The following is a 19,737-nucleotide window of genomic DNA, read 5'->3' as shown; positions in this document are numbered from 1 at the left end:
AAGTAGAGAACAAAGTCCATAAAATGTCATTAGAGGGGACACGCTGGCTCCCCATGGAGTCAGGAAGAGCCCACTTTTGAGGAACTCAAAGGCTGCCAAGGGGGACTAACAGGTGGAGACAAGCAGGGAAAGCATTCCAAACATCTTGTGGGGGGGGCAGTCTACAAGGTGGTCAAGCATTCTCACTTCCAGGTAGCAGCACGTTGGCTGTTCAGTTTGGAAGCAGGAGGGATGTGAAAGGCGTCTGTGACAGGAGTTGGGAGACTGATCCTACAGGGCTCTAAATGCCAAACAGAGAAGCCAGTATTTTCTCCCTGGGCCAGAAGGAGCCATAGTATGAGCTTTTGGGTAAAGTGAGTATCTTGATCAGATGAGAGCTTTAGGAAAATCACTGGCTGCCACATGGAAGACTGATAGAGGTGAGGAGAGACTGGAGACAGGGGGACCTGATTGGAGGCCATTTCAGTAGTCCAGAGGAGAGCAGATGAGGGGATGAATTGGGGAGGCAGCCGCATAAAGGAAGTGGGGGCACATGTGAGAGGCAAGAGCTCTTCTATCCATCAGAATTTCCCACTTCCAACATTCAAAGGAGATGATTTTCTGGGAACAGAAGACTTGTGATGTTCTTCAGCCAGAAGGGGGTTTGCATTTGGTTTTTCAGAACATCTTCCACTGAAACCTTGCAAAGAAAGGAATGAAAGCCTCATTCAGGGTGATGTTAGTAGCAGACCGATTGTGGGTAAGAGAAGGACATTTTCAGGATGTAAATCTCTGAGCTGGTTCTTCAGAAGGAGCTAATGAACCATCATGTAGGAGATGACTTTGTCACAGAATATGGCCCTGGCCATGTAGGTTCTAGCATAGTGCCTTGCACATAGTAGGTCCTCAGAGATGTTTTCAGGTAAAAGAGTCAGATTCTAAAGTTGTTGTGGTTGTTCTTCTATCTTGCCACAAAACTATAACCTAGTGTTAAAATTGGAAATGCCTTTGGGAAATAGAACTTTAGAATGTGAAACATTTGTGTTAGAAAGGACCTTGGGATAGAGAATGTAGGAGATGACAATGATCTTGGAATATATATAAGGTGTCCCAAAAGTCTTCAGGCTTGCAACTAAATAATGTTAGAACTAGAAATGAAATAACTTTAAGGCATAGATCTTTAAAATATAAAATATTAAAATGGAAGTGATCTTAGAACATACAATGTTGGAACTTAAAAGGAACTTAAGATAGAACTTTAGAACTCCTAGTATTAGAACTGGAAGGTACTTTAGGACCTAGACCTCTGGAACCTCCAGCATTAGAACCTGAGGAGATCTTAGAACAAAGAAACTAATCATCTAGAATGCTAGACCTAGAAGGAACCTTAGTTTGTAGAATATTAGAGCTTGAAGGTTCCTTAGAACATAAAACTTTAGAACACAGAATATGAGAGTCAGAAAGTATTCTCTTCATATTTCAGTTTTTCCATCATTTGAATGAGATTAATAATTTCATATCTCTGAAGGGGTAAGGAGAGACATCCAACTTGAGATTCCATGGTAGAAGAGGTCCTCTCTCATGAGAAATCTTCCTCTGCCAAAGCAGGTTGACTTCTTCTCCATGACATGGTCTGGTCAGGTTATGTGATTTGTCCAGGGTCACACAGCCAGTATGTTTCAGGGACAGTACTTGAGCCCAGGTTTTCCCGACTCAGAAGCTGCTTCTCTATCCATGACATCCCATGGCATCTCCTGTGTAGGCAATCCAAAATCCCAATGATATCCAGCTGCAGGAAAAGGCTTGGAACGCAGTGTGTCCACTTGTCGTCCGGCTGAAGAGGTTCTATGAATTTTCCATCCGGCTTGGTGAGTTCACATTTTCAGCTTCATTTTATTTATCTGTTTTTAAAATCTCAATATGATACTTTGATACTCTTCTGATGGTAACTCCCACATATAGAGCACCTCCTGCTTTATATAAATTTTCCTTCGGAGGCCAAACAACTGCCTTGGGAGGTCAATGGTACCAGGATTGTTGTCCACTTTTTTGGGAAAGAGGACACTGAGGCCCACAGAGTTAAAGTGAGGATTGGGGCATGTAGGCATCCCCCTCCATCCCAACACACAATCCTCTTGCCCTCATCCTCCTTCTACAAGTTCACAGGAAGAGAGAGAAGTCAAGTCACTTCTGAGACATAGAGTCATAGAATAAGAGCTCAGAAGGACTTTAGACACCCCTGGCCCCAATCCCTTCATGTGAAAGGAAGGACACAGAAGGCAGAGACTTTTCCTAATGCTCCACAGAAGAAAGTAAAAGGGTTAGAGCTGGACACCCTCTGGCTTCAAATCCACTTCACTTTCCCCTGAGTCAGGAAAGGGATCTAGTGTGTGTTCATGGCTTTACCTTTCAGAGAAAGCTCTGCAGAATCTTCTGGAATGCCTGACATGCCCACCCTACACGCCGACCCAGCACCTGGAGAGAGAACAGGCTCTGGCCAAGGAGTTTGCCGAGATCCTCCACTTCACCCTACGCTTTGATGAACTGAAGGTGAGGGGAGGAGGCTTCCATTCTTGACGTTCCTGGGGTATCTTTGTAGCCCCTGTGACTCAGAGGGTCTCAGCATGGGATAGATATCAGGAAGTCCATGAATGTGGACGAGAACCCAATTCTGTCTTTATTTTCTAACTTCTGAGATCTGGCATTTCCTTAAATTGGGAATGTTGGCACCAAGCCGCAGTAGACTCTGGCTTTACCAGATGGCCTGAGGGGTCCAGGGCACACAAAGATGAAGCACCCCGCTCCAGCTGCACATGCCCCACCCACATGACCTGGCCCAAGCTTCTCTTCTCTGTCTCCTTTTCCAGATGAGAAACCCCGCAATTCAGAACGACTTCAGCTACTACAGGCGGACAATAAGCCGCAATCGAATCAACAATATGCACGTAAGCATGCAGGGTCAGCATGTGGGATGTGGATTGCCATGGGTGAGAGAAGGTTATGGAAAGACAAATGGTAGTCATTCTACTTAAAAACTATTTTTTGAATAAAATGATTCATATGTCTTTTATCTTTGTATCACCTACATCCACTCCCCTCCCAAACCATCCGTTATCATAAAGAATTATATTAGAGGAAAAAACCTTCAGGAAAACCAGCAAAATATTGTTAAAAATAAAAAAGGCTGATGTCCTATGTGGTGTCTCATACCCACAGGCCTCCTTGACCCAGGAGAGGTTCTTTGTCTCTTCCCTGGGGCCAAGCTTGGGCATCACTATCTCACAACAACACTGAACATGGGTTGTTTTGTGGTTTTTCTTTCTTTTGACCCGCCTATAGTCATTGGGTGGATTATGTTTCACCCAATCTAGGCTCATATGTCTCTTCTAATCCATGCACATCTTTTCTTACAGCAAGAAAATATTCCATTTTCTTCATGTACCACAACTGCTTTTTCCCAGTCAGTGGGCGTCTAGTGCTTTCTCTTCTTTGCTACCACAAAACTTCCTAGAAATATTTTGGCATATGTTGGACTTTTCTTTATCATTTTTCCATTGACTAATGTCTACCAGTGACCAACCACCAGTAGAATCTGTGGGTCAAAGAGTATGAACATTTTATTAACTCTCAGCATGATTCTAGATTACTTTCCAGAATGGATTACATTACAACTCCACACACAATGTATTTGTCTGAAAAGCATTTATTAAAGGCTTATTACGTACAACAATCTATGTAGGTCTGTGTTGGAGGTGGAGGGAATATAGTTCCTGCCTTCATGGAGCTTATAATCTTCTCAGTGTAGGGGACATATGACACATATATAAGGTATGAGGAAAAGAGATATAGACAAAGTTCCAAGAAAATTTGAGGAAATATCAAGTCCTTCTGCCTGGGGAGAATCAAGAAAGACTTTGTGGAGAAGAGAGAAATTGAATTTGGTCTTAAAGAGGGATTTCAGCAGGTTGATGTGAGGAGAGAGAATATCCCAGTCACTGGACATGACCTCCATGAAAATATATGTAGGAGAAAGTAGGTGGAGCTCAAAGAATAATTAGACTCCAATATGGCTGAAATGTAGAGGTTCTAGGGGGCTAATATGAAATAAATCTACAAGTACAGATTGAGGGGCTAGTGTAGAGTGGAGAGGCTTAGAAATTCATATTTTAACCAAGAGGCTCAAGGGAGCCACTGAAGACTTTAAACAGGGGTATGTCATGATTGGACTTCTGCTGCAGGAAAATGACTTTGGCATCTTTGAAAGGATGAACTGGCTAGGGAAAAGACTATTAGCTGGGAGTCCATTACAATAGTCTACGTGAGAAATGATGAGGCTGAATTAAGATGGTGGTCATGTGAGTGGAGAGAAGGGATGGGTGGAAGAAGACTTGGCAAGACCTGTTGAGTATTCAATTTGGGGTTGAAGGAGAGCAACGAGTCAAAAATAACTCTGATCTGTGAACCAGAGAGAAAGACTTGGAATGAGGTGGGGGATGGAGGAGGGCATGTTAGCTGTTGCTAAATATTTGAAGGACTGGCCATTGAAAGAGGAATGAGGTTTGTTCTGCTTGACCTCCAGGACAGAACCAGAAGCAGTTGGGGGACATTTCAAAAAGATAGATTTAGGCTAGATGCTAGGGAGAACTTCCAAGGAAAGAGAAATGTCTCCAACTAGAATGAACCACCTCAAGGGTGGTGGGTTCTTTCCATCAGAGACCTTGAGGCCAAGGTTGGGGGACCACTTGTTGAGGACAGTGTAGAAGGAAGCATTAATCACCTTTAATTAGAATTGAGATTTGGGTTAGGATGGAGAAGGGGGATGAGATTCTCTCCAGCTCTAAGGTCTAATGCATTTGAAATGGGGAGAATCTTTCTGTATGAAAGTATCCTCAACAAAGTTAGATCAAAGAAGGAAGAGAGGACTCAAGGATGGGATAATGAGTGCTATTTTGACCATGCTGAATTTGAGATGGTGGAGGGCATTCAGTGGAGAGATTGTGCAGGTTGCTGGTGATGTCTGGGAGTGGGCTGGATCCATAGATCTGAGAGTCATCTGCATGGTAGCAATCATTAGAGCCATGGGGAGGGAAAGACAGACAGACAGACAGACACTGATGAGAGGTGGACATATAATTCACCAAACATTTATTAGGCCATGTTGTATGCATGGCAATGTGATAAATGATGAAGCAATATGATGCAGTGGGAAAATCACTGGATCTGTAATCAGGGATCTTGAGTTCAAATCCTATTTCCCCTCCTTCCTGCCTCTGGGCAAGTCACTTTTCATCTCTGGGCCGCACTTGCCTGATCTGTAAAATGACGTACTGGCCTTGATGATGTCTGAGGTCTCCTCTAGGTTTAATTGTATGACTCTGTAAATAATGATAATAAATGAATCTGAAGAGACAGCACAGGCTTCAGCTCACAGTCTAATTGGGCAGAATGACATTGTGATGAATTAGAAGGGCTCTAGATCCAGAGTCAGGAACTCAGTTCTGCCTGCCACTTACTCCCTGTGTGGCCTTGGGGAAGTCATTCCATCATGAATTTCCTCATGTGTGATGAGTGTTGGTGTCAATGGCCCTGAGTTCACATCTTGTTCCACATTTACAGGATTAAATCACTACAGGATAGGCAGAGTGTGATTACTTGAAAGGAAGAGTCAGAGTTATACAGCTAGTGATAGACTGGAACTCAGGTCCTTGGATCCAGCACTCATACCATTGCTCCCCATTGCCCAGCAGCTGGGAACTCCTTTTTATAAATCCTGTCTTCTCTTCTTCCTTCTATCAGCTAGACATCGAAAATGAAGTCAACAACGAGATGGCCAACCGAATGTCCCTCTTCTATGCAGAAGCCACCCCCATGCTAAAGACCCTCAGTAATGCCACAACATACTTTGTGTCCGAGGTGAGTCTCCTAGGGTCGGGAGATTGGGGGATGGGGTGCAGTCAGCACCACTCACAGGGGTGTTCTTGTCTCTCATGTCTTCTTTTTAGAACAAAACCCTGCCCATTGAAAACACAACAGACTGCCTTAGCACAATGATAAGTGTGTGTAAAGTCATGCTGGAGACCCCGTAAGTCAAGGCAGCCATGGGTACTGAGAGGGTGGAGGGAAAGGGGGCTGGCAGTAGCCAGTCAGCCTTTCCTGTACATCTTGTTGGACGTTTGTTACTGAGTCTCGTGGAAGATAAATGGGAAAGTCCTTCCAGGGCCTGGAGCAAGATTGGAAGGGGATCTTGGGTCTTTGGCTCATCCTCTCATGGCCTCACTGAGCCTAAGAACTCTCTTCCAGGGCATTGCCACTGGTGATGAGGGTCCCTGAGGGAGAGTGGCCACTCCTAACCACTTATCCTCAGAGCTTTCTGAGGACTTACCCTTCTGAGTTTCCCAGACTGTAAAATGGGGGTGCTTTCTTTTCATTTCCTGGTTGTCAGTGGTTGTAGATATTATCTCCCCTTCAACCCTGTCTCTGTATCCAGAAAAATCATCTTCCTTCTGGATTTCTCACAGCATCCTTGCTGCAAACCATAATGTGGCAGATGAGTAAATCCAGGCACATGGTAGGCATTTTATTTGGACCCTAGCACACAGGGCTATAGCAATGCTAATAAAATAATTCCTTTAAAATAATTCTTTAGCAAGAGTCCAACTACATCTTTTACAGACCAGAGGGGCAAAGTAGTTCCCCAAGGCAACACAGGTAGAGCCTGAGGAGGGAGTCGAACCCAGCTGTCCTGTCTCCAGAGCCAAAGCTTCCTGTCTCTGGGTGCACAAAGTGCCTTCCTTACAACTAAACTGTGAGGATGGGCAGTGCAAGGATTACTGACACATTTTACAGAGAGGAAAACTAAGTCCTCAAGAGGAGGAATGACTTGCCTGTGGTCACATGGTCCAATACCATTTACACTGCAATGTTCTCTTAATACACAAGTTGCTTGTTTTGCTTTGAGGTTACTCCCCTTCCCTGAAAAAAAATTATCTGAAGATTTCCCCAATCTCTGTTTGACTTGGAACATGTAAACTACCAGCCCGCCCTTAGTGACCACACACAATGGAGGCCATGTTCTCAGGCTGTCTGAACACTGGCTGATCGCCTTCTCCTCTGCTCCTACCCTGGTCCTTGAAACATGGAGATGAGGAACAGCTTCTGAGGACCAGCTGCTTCTTCTGTTGGAATGAGCCACATTCTTATTCCTCCTTAATAGAATCATTATTCTCAAAACTCTTGGGCATCCAGAGGGACCCACTAGAAAATCATTACATTTAGTGGGCATTGGCAGGATGAGATCAATCCCAGTCCCACTCCAGGGCGAAATGGAAACTATTTCTCTGCCTCTTCATCTCCCATCTGCTCTCTGCTACTCTGCCTGGTCAGGAGGATGGGTCCTTGGCAAGATGCTCAGTAGTGAGTGACCTTGTTATTCGCTTATTATCCCCATGGTGGGTCTGAGAATGTCCACATGAGATCATTCTAATTCTAAAGACACCAGCTAGCCAGTGTTGGGATATTCAGATCATGGGGCTTTGTGGGTGAAACAAAACTGGGCTGATGGACATTTCCTCTGTGTTCCAGAGAGTACCGAAGTAGATTCACCAGTGAAGAAACTCTACTGTTCTGTATGCGAGTGATGGTTGGCGTTATCATTCTCTATGACCACGTGCACCCAGTGGGGGCTTTCTGTAAGACGTCCAAGATTGATGTAAGGACTGCAGAGAGGCAGACTTTTGGAGCCAATAGTCTTTCAGTGGTGCTGTCAGGGTGGTCAGGGTGATCAGAGAAAGCATTTATGGGAAAGATCACCTCTGGTTATGAGTTCACCACATCCTCATGGATCCTGTGTGCTGGATAACCCAGAGCTGTCCCTGGCCAGTTGACCAGGCTGGTGTGGTTTAGTGACAGGCAAGGAAAGATCCTATCCAAAAGTAATCCACATGGACTGGGTTCCTGACCCAACAGGGGGAGAGATGGAGAGCAGGAAAGGGAGGAGAATAGATGGGAGGGAAAAAGAAAGGAAGGAAGCAAGAGAAAGAGACAAAGATAGACACAGACAGAGAGAGAGAGGAGAAAGAGAGACAGAGATAGAGAGAGACAGAGAAGAGGGGAGAGACAGACCGAGACAGAAGGTAAAGGACAGACAGAAACAAGGAGACACAGAGAGACAGACAGAGAGAGAGAGAGAGAAAAGAGAGCAGCAAGGATGAGGGACACTGGGGATAATGTTCCCCAAGTTGAACACTTAGAAAATGCCCATGTTCTTGGCTCTTCTAATTTGGATTTTTCCCTTCATAGAAACATAAAGTGGAAAGGGACCATGAATGTTAACTGAAATTGCTGACACAATTGGCCTCAGCCTGTCTTTCCAAATTTGCTGTCCATTATTCCTCCTGTACCGCCTCCACCTGCCCCCTCCTTCCCCTTGGTCCCAAGAGGCACATCATACAAGCATTCTCTTCCCCTCCAAAGCTTTCCCACCCATTAGCATTCTCATCTCCTCTACTGCCCTAACCAAAAATCCTATCCCTTAGCACAGCCTGTCTCGGCTGAGTGCTAGGAAGAAAGCAAACTGATTAAAGTAATTCACTCTAAGGTGTGATTGACTGTACACCCAGAACCTTCAAGGGCATTTGTTGTCCCGAGGAGCAGGCTTATTGCCACCAGATGGCTCTCTAATCCTGGGATTTCAGGTGGAGTAAAATATGCAAAGCCTTGTCAGGGTCAAACTAGGGTGGTCTTGTTGGGAAATCTGGACCAGATGGAGCTTTCCTTTCCTACTCCCAGCTGCTCTGTTTTTCCTCCTGACTCTTCCATTCTGCACCCTGAGCCTACAGATGAAAAGGGAGTATGGCATAATGGGTAGAAGCCTGGATCCCTAGTCAGAAAGCCGACCAAGGAGGCAGTGGGTTCCAGTTAGGTGACTTCAGACAAAGGCCAACTGACCACTCCTTGGCTGTACTATAAAGAGGATTCTTGTTAGCTCGTGGCTGACCCACATGGGTTCTGTAGCTCTGGAGCTGAGACCCTGTGCTTCTGATTTATGGCCAATAGTCCTAGGCTTTGTTACCTCCTGTCTGTGACTTTGGGCAAGTCCTATCGCCCCCTTGGGCCCCCCTTCACCTCCCTGTAAAAGAAAGGAGGTGATCTTGTTCAGGCATCAGTCAGATGAGATTCGACACCCTCTGAGGATTTCTGTGATGTGGACCTGTCATGATGTGATGACGCTTGTCTTCCTGACCTATGAAACCACGAGATGCTTGACTGGCATTTCTTCTCCTAGATGAAAGGCTGCATCAAAGTGCTGAAGGAGCAACCCCCAGACAGTGTGGAAGGCCTCTTGAATGCCCTCAGGTAAGCCCAGAAGGAGCGCCAGAGCTGGGGAGGAATTCAGAACCAACATGTCTAAGCTTGAGGGAGCATCAGCACGTGGAAAGGGGAATGTCCACTTTGGGGGAGATTCCAGAATGTTAGAACTGAAGGGAACTTTAGATTTTAGACAGCAGAGGATGCATGAGCATGAAAGGAACCAAGGATATCAAATGTTCTAGCTCTAAGGAGCCTTGGGTGGAATATAGAATTTCAGAGCTGGGAAGGACCTTTGTCAAAGGAAGCAAAAGAAGGTAAGAGAAAGCGAAAGTATTTACTGAGGGCTTGCTATGTGCCAAAGACTGTGCTGAGCTCTAGAAACAGAAACAGAAAAGGGAGAAAATCGCTTATCTCGAATCAAGTCAGTAAGCATTTATTAAGCATCTGCTGATTGCCAGGCACAGCACTGAGGATTCAGAGAAAGACAGAAAATAGTCCCTGCTCTCAAGGAGCTCACATCTAGTGTAGGAGAAAACAGACAAATGATTCTGTGCAAACAAGATACCAAGATGAGTGGAAGATCATTTCAGAGGAAAGGTACCGACATTCATGTCTTGTGAGGTGTTAGAAGACTAGGGAGGGAAGAAGGGTCCAGGTCACAAAGGGCGGCTTTAAAAGACAAATAGAGGATTTTATGGTTGATCTTGGAGGAGATAGGAAGCCCCTGGACTTTATTGAGGAGGGAGGAGACAGAGCCAAGCCTGAGCTTTGGGCAGATGACCTTGACAGATAAGTGCAGAAGGCTATGAGGGGAGGTTTGAAGGGAAGAAACTGGCCAGTGGGCTAATGCACGAGGCCAGGTGATGGGCACCTGGGCCAGGGTGCTAACAGCATCAGAAGAGAGAAAGGAGGCATGGACAAGGGATATTACAATGGTAGAATTGATAGTTCATGGCAACATGGAGTCCTCCTTTAAAATGCAGCAGGGTAGAGCCCTGGCCTCAGAGGACATGGGGAGCCATTCAGTCACTGGCTATGGGAACCTGCCAGCTTGGGGGTCGGGGTAGGGGAGCGAGGGCCTCAAAATACAGAGCAAGCATGTTATAGCTGAGAGACCTATAAACATAGACCATCAGCTTCAGCCCCGTCTGGGTGACGAGGGGCCTGTGAGCATCAAGTATCAGAGATGTTTTAGAAGACCTTAGAATGTAAGAATGTAGGAGGTGAAAACACAGACAGTGCTTGGGGATAATCTAGTCTGATCCCTTTGCTAAAATCAGGATTTTGAGGCCAATGTGGGACAAATGACTTGGTCAAGGTGATACATTGAGCTGCACAGAGGAGGCAGGCTTCATGGACTTGCTCCACTACACCAATCACTTGGCACCTAAAACAGTTTGTGTGGGCCACAAGCCCTGGACCCTGGTCAGGGCAAAATGCAGGGCTTCAAGGCTTCTTGGCCCTGCTTCTGACAGCAAAACTGGCATTCGAACCCAAGTCTTTCTAGTTCTCAGTCTGGTCATTCTTGCTCTACACTACAACTGAATGAACACAGCATCTGACTGGGGTCACAGGTCACAGAATCATCCATGTAGAGCTGGGACCTTAGAGGTCATGTCCAGTCCAGCTCCCTCCACACAGAGGAGGAAACTTAGGCCCAAGGAGGGGGTGACTTAGGAGCAGAGAATCATAGACTCAGAGCTTCCCATGGGGAAGGAAGGAGGTCCACCAAGTCCTTTGAAAGCAGGGATTGTTTCTTTCTCTGCTCATGTATCCCCTGCACCTTGCACCAAGAATGCATCTGCTACATGTTTGTTGGTTTATTATCCAAGATGACATAGGGAGTAGAGAAGGATTAGAACCCGGTTCTCTCACTAGACTCTAGCACTTGGAGTCAAGAGGCCTGTCTTCCAGGCCCAGAGGTTCCTTTTCTCCCTCCAGGATATAGGCCTTGTCTTAGGCAACATATTTCATAGTTAAGGATGTTGTTCCTCTGGCCATAAGGTCAGATGGGGGATGGTCTTCCTGCATGGGGCTGGGATTGGGGAGGATCTGCCCTGGTGAAGAGAGCTCCCACAGGGAAACCATCCTGGGTTCTTAAATAATTCAATAGCAGTTTCCTGTCTAAGAACTCTTGCATTAATGTTACTGTCATGAAAGACCCTTGTTGGGTGGTAGGGATAGGAGGCCTGCAAAACTCTTCAGAAGACTTATAGGACTTCTATCTGCAAATAATCTCAAGGCCAGACTGATCCATGCTTATTGTTTAACTGAGGAGCAAACTGTGTCCCAGACAGGGTCAACAATCTTCCAAGTGGGCAGGGTTGGCCTTGGGGTGGGAGCCAAGGTCTTTGGACTCCAGAGGCCAGGGCCTCACCCTGCTTCCTTGTCTTTGGTTCTTCTGTCCTCCCCAGTTAGTTCGGAATCAGATTCCGGGCCTTTGCAAGTTGGGGTCATAGATCAATGATAGAAAAGCATGATGTTGGTAACGGCTGATTCTGTGGAACTTGTTAATTCTAACACAAGTCAGTGAATGTATTTGAAAGGTGAGATGGTCCCATCTCAGTGGCTGCAGCCAGTGGACTTCCAGGAGTCCACACACACACACACACACGCACACGCACACACACACAGACACACAGACACAGACACACAGACACAGACACAGACACACAGACACACACACACACACACACACACCCCTATAGCACCATGGCATCTGTGGAGATGTAGTAATAAAAGGTCTTCTCTTGAACACCAGAGACCTGCAGTTGATACTGAGAAAATTAAAATATAAGCCCATTGAGGGAGGGACTGTCTCACTTTTTGTATTTACATTCTCAACCTACCATAGTGCCTAGAATACAGTAGGTGCTTAACAAAAACTTATGTATTAAGTGATTGATTGTATACCCCATTTCACAAGGCAGTTGTGAGAAAGTATTTTCACAAATGTAAGGTCTGACCATCCTCAATGTACAAGAGAAGAAACTGAGGCACAGAGAAGGAAACTAACATAGCCAAGGTCATGCAATGACTTCAAGTCAAGGATGCCCCTTGGTCTGAATAAGTGTCTGAGGGACCAAAAGAAGCCACAAAGCCCAGCACATCAAGGCCTTGCCTTGGAGTCAGGGAGTCCCAAGTTCAAGGCTCATCTCTGACACATGTGGATTGTGTGACCCTGGGCCAGTCACCTACCATACAGTACACAAGGCAGCCCTTCAAGACTCTCCGTTGCTCCATCACAGAGAACTTGCTGATGGGTTTCCACACTTCTGAGGTCACAAGAAGCCCAGGAGAAGGGGATGGGCTGGAATGGGGCAGAACAAGGAGCCATGGGGGCAGGTTACAAAAAGGCTAACTTGAGTCCTAATATATTTGGAGAAATTTCTGAGTAACTTAAGCTTTGGTCCCTTGAGGAAATACTAGGAGTCAGAGGCCTCGGGTTCAAAGTTCTTCACCCGTCCTAGCTCGTTGTGTGACTCTTGACCTCCCTGAGCCCCAGTTCCCTCATTGGTATAATGAAGAGTTTGGACTAGGTGCTAGCACTGGGGTGCTGGGATACTGTGCGAGCTGGGCCCTCGGTTCCTATCTCCTGCTTGCTTCCCCCTGCCAGGTTCACTACAAAGCACCTGAATGATGAGTCGACCTCCAAACAGATCCGAGCCATGCTCCAATAGAGGCCTCTCTGCACTGAGGATCCCACCGGGGCCCTGACCTCAGAAGATGTATATGTTTACATAATTTAATACAGATTTATGTTAATACTTGTGTATTTACATAACCATTTCCTTCCTGTCATTGAGACGTATGGCCCTTCGGTCCTAACCTGACTGATTCTCGCAACCCATAGTGAGACATAAATTTCCTCCCCAGCCCTCCCTTTGACCTTCAGACAGACAAGCCCCACGGCCCCACAGGCCTGGGAGAAGTGAGGCTTTGTGCTGTCTGCTCAGGTGCTCCTTTCACTGGACCCTCAGCTGTCGAAAATCCCTCCCTCTCTGTAGTAGCCTTTCCTTCCTCATTGCCCTGTCTTTGGGAGAGAAATAGAGTTGCGGAAGCAAACCTAGGCCTCATTCCTGTTTCAACTGGGTTTAAAGCAAGGCAGATGTTCTCCTGAGACAGGAACTACCTTTACCATAAACATTTTTTTAAAAATTAAAATAAAAATAAGAAGTTATGTGTGGAGACAATGGGGCTGGTAAGTATTACGACTGGCTCTTTCTTCCTTGGAAGGCCACCCAGCAAGTATGTGGGGTCTGTCTCTTGGCTGAGACTAGGGGGGCACCCTTGGCATCAGCCATTCCAGTCATTTTCAGGATGGATTTTTCTCCTGTCTTTCTCTCTCCACCGATCAAGACAAGCAGCAGCCCAGAGTCAGTGCTGCTGGATGACAGATGGAAAACCAAGCCCGTCTGCCCTCCTCCCCTCTCAGAAGCATCAGCTGAGCCTCTGTGCCTTGAGATCTATCTTGCTTTGAAGGGTCTCAAGAGGAAGGGGAGTTCACCTTCAGGGCAGGTCCTTCTCTTGGGGTCAAGAACATTTTGCATTGGGAGGGGCCCTGGTTTCTACCCCCTATCCTGAGGAGCCAGTTCCACTAACCAGGGTTCAGAGGAACTGCAAGATAAGGGTTCTGGATAATTGAAGGTAGTTCTGGGTTAATCTGAGAATAGTTGTCAGGAAATGCTTTTAACTTTCAATCTATCCCTAGAAATCTCCCCTAGTGTCTGAACCGTCCTTTCTGCCTCATAGGCGAGAATCTGGCAGAATGTCCCTGGAGGATGGAGGGTCCAACAGGGCCCTATGAGCATCATCCAGGAACATAACCTAAGACAGCCACATACGACTTGAGGAAATAGAACATAACATGTCCTCTTGGTGAACTTTCTCACTTTACTGACAAGGAAACTGAGGCACAAAGAGGGGGAATGTTACTTGCTCAAGGTCATTCTGCAGCAGAACTAGAGCACAAGTGTAGGTCTCTCAGTTCCCATCCAGTCTCCTGCCTGCTGCTCCCTGGGAGTGTCATGACACTGGAAACAGCACCTCAAGGGCCATGTTCAATAGCAGATCAAGTGCTGGCCTCTGAGGCAGGAAGACCAGATACTTAGTCTCCATGGGAAAGTCACTTTACCTCTTTCAGACTCATTTTCTTCATCTGTAAATTAGGGATAATAATGATAGTACATCCCTCCCAGGGTGGTAGTAGAGGATAAAGGAGACAATATTTGCCAAGGGCTTAGCCAACCTTCCAGCACCATAGAAAGTGAGCCTTCTTATTTATTACATTGAAGTGGCTTTTGATGATGGATGTTGTAGGGAATGGAGGGGGAGAGCATGGAGGGGGCATCGAGGCCTATTCTTTCGGAATGACTGCTGATAAGGGTTTATTTTGTGGTCATTTGCTGGATTCTCCTAATGGATGATTTCCAGTTAATTCTCTTTGACTTCAGCCCTTGGAATGAGCAGGACATGGGTGCCTTTGGTTGGGACATCTGTGAGTGATTACCCTTTCCAGCCCTGCCCGCTCCACACAAAGGCAAGGGACTGCAGCCAGGACTCAAGCCACTGAACTCAGAGATCTCATCCAGCCTCTCCCCCTCCAAATGGGACTCCCCCCCACACACACACAAGGGGCCACTTAGGCATCTCTCAAGGAAGGACATTCCACTGTTCAAAGTTGTCTCATCTTCAGCTTCCAAGGTCCAAGTTCTTCCCTGTGGGTCCAAGCAGAGCAGGTCTGCTTTGGGTGCCACATGTCAGCCTTTCAAATCCTTGAAGACAGCCCTGGTGCCCTGTCCCCACCCCATGCGCTCACCCCAAGAGAAGAAGCAGCTCTTCCAGATGCCACATCCCTGATTCTTCCCACAGGCCCTGCTCCAGCAGAGGCCAAGGCCTTCAGTTCCGGCTCTGCTATAAAGCTGCCAGCCAAGCAGCACCATGGACAGAGCACTGGGTCTGGAGTCAGGAAGATGGTGTGAATCCTGCCAGGTGCTGTGACCCTGGGCAAGTCACCTAACCAAAGTTCTTAGCTTCCTCATTTGTAAAATAAGAATGATGACAGTACCTACAAGGTTGTCTCAAGGTTCCAGTGAGATAATGAAGGTAAAGCACTTTATGAACCTTGAGGCAAGAGCTCTCTAAATATTGGCTCCCATCATTCATTTCTTCATCTCTCAAATGGAGGGCTTTGGGCTGGAGGGGGGGAGCTTTCATTTCTCTGATGCTGCTGAATTCCAAGCCCATCTCTACCCCTCATTGGCTCTGTGATCCCCAAGAGGAAGCCTGGAGCAGTAAATAGTGCCCTAGGCCTGGAGGCAGGACGCAAGTTCAAATCCTGCCTAGTGACCCTGAGCAAGGCCACAAAACAAGGGGGTGGACTTAGCTAAGTCCAAGGTCCCATCCAGCTCTCTATACAGGATCTTATGATTAGACTTCCTGGGAAGTCCCTACAGTCTCCAGATCTATGATCTGATTGGATCTGGGATCCACCCTGGGTATCCTCCCCGGAAGCTTTCCAGCTAATCAGTGTCCTTTCTAAGAAGGAACACCCAAAGTGGACACAAGAGGACAGCTGAGGTCTGGATGCCATACTTCTATTCAGGTCACCTCAGCCTTGGGTCTGAGCCAACTTACCTTCGTGGTGGGTCATATGGAACTTTCTTCTATTAATCCCAAGCTACATTCCCCCACCCTTTCTTGTATTTCTGGTTAATTCTTCCCCCATCCTATATCTCTGAAGTCTTTTTTGCTGTTTTTTAACCTAAAGGGGAAGACTTAAAATTTATCCCCATTCAATTTCATTTTAATTACTTTAACTCATCATTCATCCTGTCGAGATTTTTGGGACTCTGGCTCTTTCCTTGACAGTCTTAGCTGCCCCTCCCTGCCTTATGGGTAATAGATTTAGAGCTGGGATGGAGACCTCTGAGGAATGTCCCCACACAACCTCTGCCTTGTACCACAAACAGACTCAAAAGTCACAGATGGAGATGGGCTGGGATCATGGCATCATATGCTAGGATCCAAGTGCCCCCAGAGTCCATCTAGGGCACCACCATTCCCATTTTACAGATGAGGAAACTGAGGGCGAAGAAGATTAAAGTCTTCTAACTCTAAATTCAGTGCTTTCCCCACTACCATCTGTGCCTTCACCAAAGTCAGTGATGATAAAATTGAATAAAGCCAATTTAAATATCTTCACTGAACTCCGGTGCCAGACAGTAAGGGGAAAAGAGATTCCTTCATCTTTTGTCAGAAAGCAATGGCCATCCAGATGAGCATACTCCAAAGAGTTTTGTGAATAACTCTTAAGAGATTTAGAAGGGGAAGGCCTCTGAGCCCTTCTTGTTAGCCAATATAGCCATAACACAGTTAATTCTGCAAAACAGAAGTGTGAACTGTGACCTCTGGAGTTGTTGGGATCCGTCAAAACAACTATCTGTGATCCCTGAGGGTCATGAGTGCTGTGAGGTGAAAAGCATGGCCAATGTGGATGGTGGGCTTTTGTCATTCTTTGTGGCTTGAGCCATCCATGGGTCCTTGAATGGTCAAAAGACCCAGAAACACCCATGTTAAGCACACCACAGACACTGGGAAATGGAATACTAGAAGGGACTGTAAAGATCGCCTCCTAATTGCCTCCTTTTGCATAGAAAGAAACCTGGTCCCAGAGAAGGGAAGGAACTTACCCAAGATCTCACAGGTGGTAAGGAATAGAACGGAATTCAAAGCCAAGTATTCTGACTTCAGACCCACACCTCTCCCAGCCTCAGTGGCCTGGACCACCAGAGAGATGGGAGACTAAAAAATAGGATTTCAGGGTCCTGGAACAAGAACTTTTAGATTTCCATTGACCCATCTTTCCATCTCCACCCTCATCCACCTCTGCCTGCTTTGTCCATGACCCCAAGATGAGGGTAGTCTGTAGTTTGCAGTCTCATAAGCAAGAATTTATGGTTAGGGTTGGGATAGAAATGCTTTCATCCTTCTCCCCCCCCCCCCGCCCCTGCCCATCCCCCTCAAAAAACAAGCAGCAAGGACCACTGCCCTACTCCTTAGTGGGTGGAGGAAATGTCCTCATGCTGTAGACTGAACTGACTTCCTTTTTGAAAATGGCTTGAACTAGGTTGCTCTGAATTTGTAATAGATTTGACAGCGATGTAACCGGGACCTTTCTCTTTAAGAGCCAATCCTACTAGAAGGTTCTTTGCCAGATGTGTTTATATAGAACTGCACCTTGGTGCCCTGGTTCTCATTTACTCTTTGCAGAAATCATTGTCCTTCCTGGCCTGCCCTTTCTCCTTTTGTACAGAAGTTTTGAGTGTAAAATGAAATAAAATTTGGTACATATCCTGAGAGAGCACTGGTTCATTTCTTTAAAGGTTAGCCCTAGGGTAACTTCACTATGGGGACTAAGAACTGGGTAGGATCCTAGAGCTCCCATTTTAGAGAAGAGGAAACTGAGATCTATTCAAGTGGAAATTACTTGACTTATCCTGAACTCCAGGGATACAAATGTAAACAAATTCCCTACCCTTGTCAAGCTTGTGTTCTAATGGGGGGAAACACACATACAGTGAAATGGTAGCCAGGGAGGGCCATTTCATTCAAAAAGTTACTGGATGGTAAATGGAGCCATAAGAGAGAGTATTGACATGCCCCATCCAAGAACAATGGTAAGGTGGATTTAATCATTGTTTGTGGTTCTAAAATGAGAAGAGGATAGGATGCCACATGAACTGTAGCAAGACATTTAGAGAAATTAGCTCCAGAGGGTAACAGAACCAAAACCCCAACTCAGGTCCTAAGATTCCAAAATTCATGCCTTGACCATCATGTGTCACTGACCTTTGTAGAGAAACTGAACATTTGTTCTTCAAAAGGGTCTTCCACCATGTAAAGCAATGGGAAATGGTAAAGAGTATCAAATAACTAGACCTTAGTCCACATAAAAGAGATCTGGGAATCTGGGTGGACCTTAAGTTCCATAGGAGTCAGCTAGGCAATATGGCAGCCAAAAAACCAAATTTGATCTGAGGTTATATGAAGAAGCCAGCTTCTGAGAATGAGATGGCAATAATGTTGCCAGGCTCTGTCCTGGTCAGACTTCAGTGGGAGTTCTGTGCTTAATTTTGGGCACTGCATTTTAGGAATGTTTCTGAGAAGGAAAAGAGTAGCCAGAGAATGGTACCCAGATTGTGCCTTATTAGGAAGTAGGAAGATTGGTGGAAGGAAATGGCATAAGGTAGGGATATCTAGGTGCCACAGAAAGAGCACTAAGCCTGGAATCAGGAAAACCTGAGTTCAAATCCAACCTCAGACACTTGATAGCTGTGTCATGTTGGGCAAGTCATTTAACTGTTTACCTCAGTTTCCTCATCTGTAAAAATGAGATGGAGAAGGAAATGGCAAACCACTTCATCATCCTTGCCAAATAAAATTCCAAATGTGGTCACAAAGAATTGTACACAACTGAAATGACTCAACACCAACAAATGGTCAAGACTGAGTGCTGCCCCAATGTGAAATGGGCTGCCTGGAGGGGTGGGAAGCTCCCCAGCACTGGAGCTCTTCAAGAAGAGGCTGGTTGCTGGTCAGGGATCTCACTGAGTGACTCTGTTGAGTCAGATATCTTTAAGGATATATTTGGCTCTCAGATTCTTTGTGTGTCCAGGACCTCCAGGGGAGGCTCTATTTCCTCACAGAAGTTTGGCTCTATTTCCATCACAAAGCAGCACCTCTCAAGCAAATTATCCACACAATCAATCACCAGGCTTTTATTAATATAGCCTTTATACATTCACAGATGAATCAGGTTCCTAAGTGAGGCTCTACCTCTCCCTCAAGGTTCTGTGGGAGGTTCCCGGGAAGGTGGGGTGATTTTTCTCTATGCTATTTAATAGCTCAAGCCCCCATTCTGGTCCCCCGCATCAATTGCCAGAGTCCCAGTTTCATTTAACCAATTAACATCAATTCACTTTTACAAAGAGGTATTTGTTAAGAAGATATATGGAGAACATGAGTACATCCATTTCCTTCCCAGTGTCTAGAGGCACTCTCTCCTGTACCATGCTTTGGAGCACCAGAAGAGTGGCTCTAACTTAACTAAATTTCTACATTACATATACCCACCAAGTCACTTCTAAATAAGTCCTTCTTGCTCTCTCTTGGTTACCTTTGGTCTTACTTCTAGACAGTGTCAACCTGGTTACTCAGGACCTTGATTCTCCCTGCTTTTGGCAGTCTCCAAAATCCAGCATGACCTCCAGCTCCTAGACCTCTAGTGGTCTACTCTTGAACCGCACAAAGTCAAAGGCTAACTTGATACTCCACCTGAGAACATCAAAGACTAAGCACAAGCTAGAAAGAAGCGAAAACCCGGTCATGCACTCTCAAGCTACATTGTAGAGATCTCAGTAGGAAGAGAAGGGTCCAAGGCCTCTGTGC

At 46.0% G+C, this 19,737-nt stretch overlaps 1 protein-coding gene across 2 annotated transcripts in view; it reads left to right on the top strand.

Moving 5' to 3' along the window:
* Positions 1–17,646, top strand: part of CYRIA (CYFIP related Rac1 interactor A) — a 54,650-nt gene extending 37,004 nt beyond the window's left edge. For both annotated transcript variants that reach the window (XM_072643211.1, XM_072643288.1), the window contains 8 exons: positions 1,742–1,847; positions 2,393–2,529; positions 2,847–2,924; positions 5,776–5,892; positions 5,982–6,061; positions 7,561–7,687; positions 9,263–9,333; positions 12,905–17,646. In XM_072643211.1, coding sequence (XP_072499312.1) covers positions 1,742–1,847; positions 2,393–2,529; positions 2,847–2,924; positions 5,776–5,892; positions 5,982–6,061; positions 7,561–7,687; positions 9,263–9,333; positions 12,905–12,968 — 780 coding nt within the window. In that variant the 3' untranslated portion in view covers positions 12,969–17,646. The remainder of the gene's footprint in view (positions 1–1,741; positions 1,848–2,392; positions 2,530–2,846; positions 2,925–5,775; positions 5,893–5,981; positions 6,062–7,560; positions 7,688–9,262; positions 9,334–12,904) is intronic.
* The last annotated feature ends 2,091 nt before the right edge of the window (positions 17,647–19,737 follow it).

The sequence above is a fragment of the Notamacropus eugenii genome, chromosome 1, assembly GCF_028372415.1.
Source record: "Notamacropus eugenii isolate mMacEug1 chromosome 1, mMacEug1.pri_v2, whole genome shotgun sequence".
Taxonomy (NCBI): Eukaryota; Metazoa; Chordata; class Mammalia; order Diprotodontia; family Macropodidae; genus Notamacropus; species Notamacropus eugenii.
The sequence above is the reverse complement of the archived record's forward strand: the minus strand, read 5'-3'. Positions and strand labels throughout refer to the sequence as shown.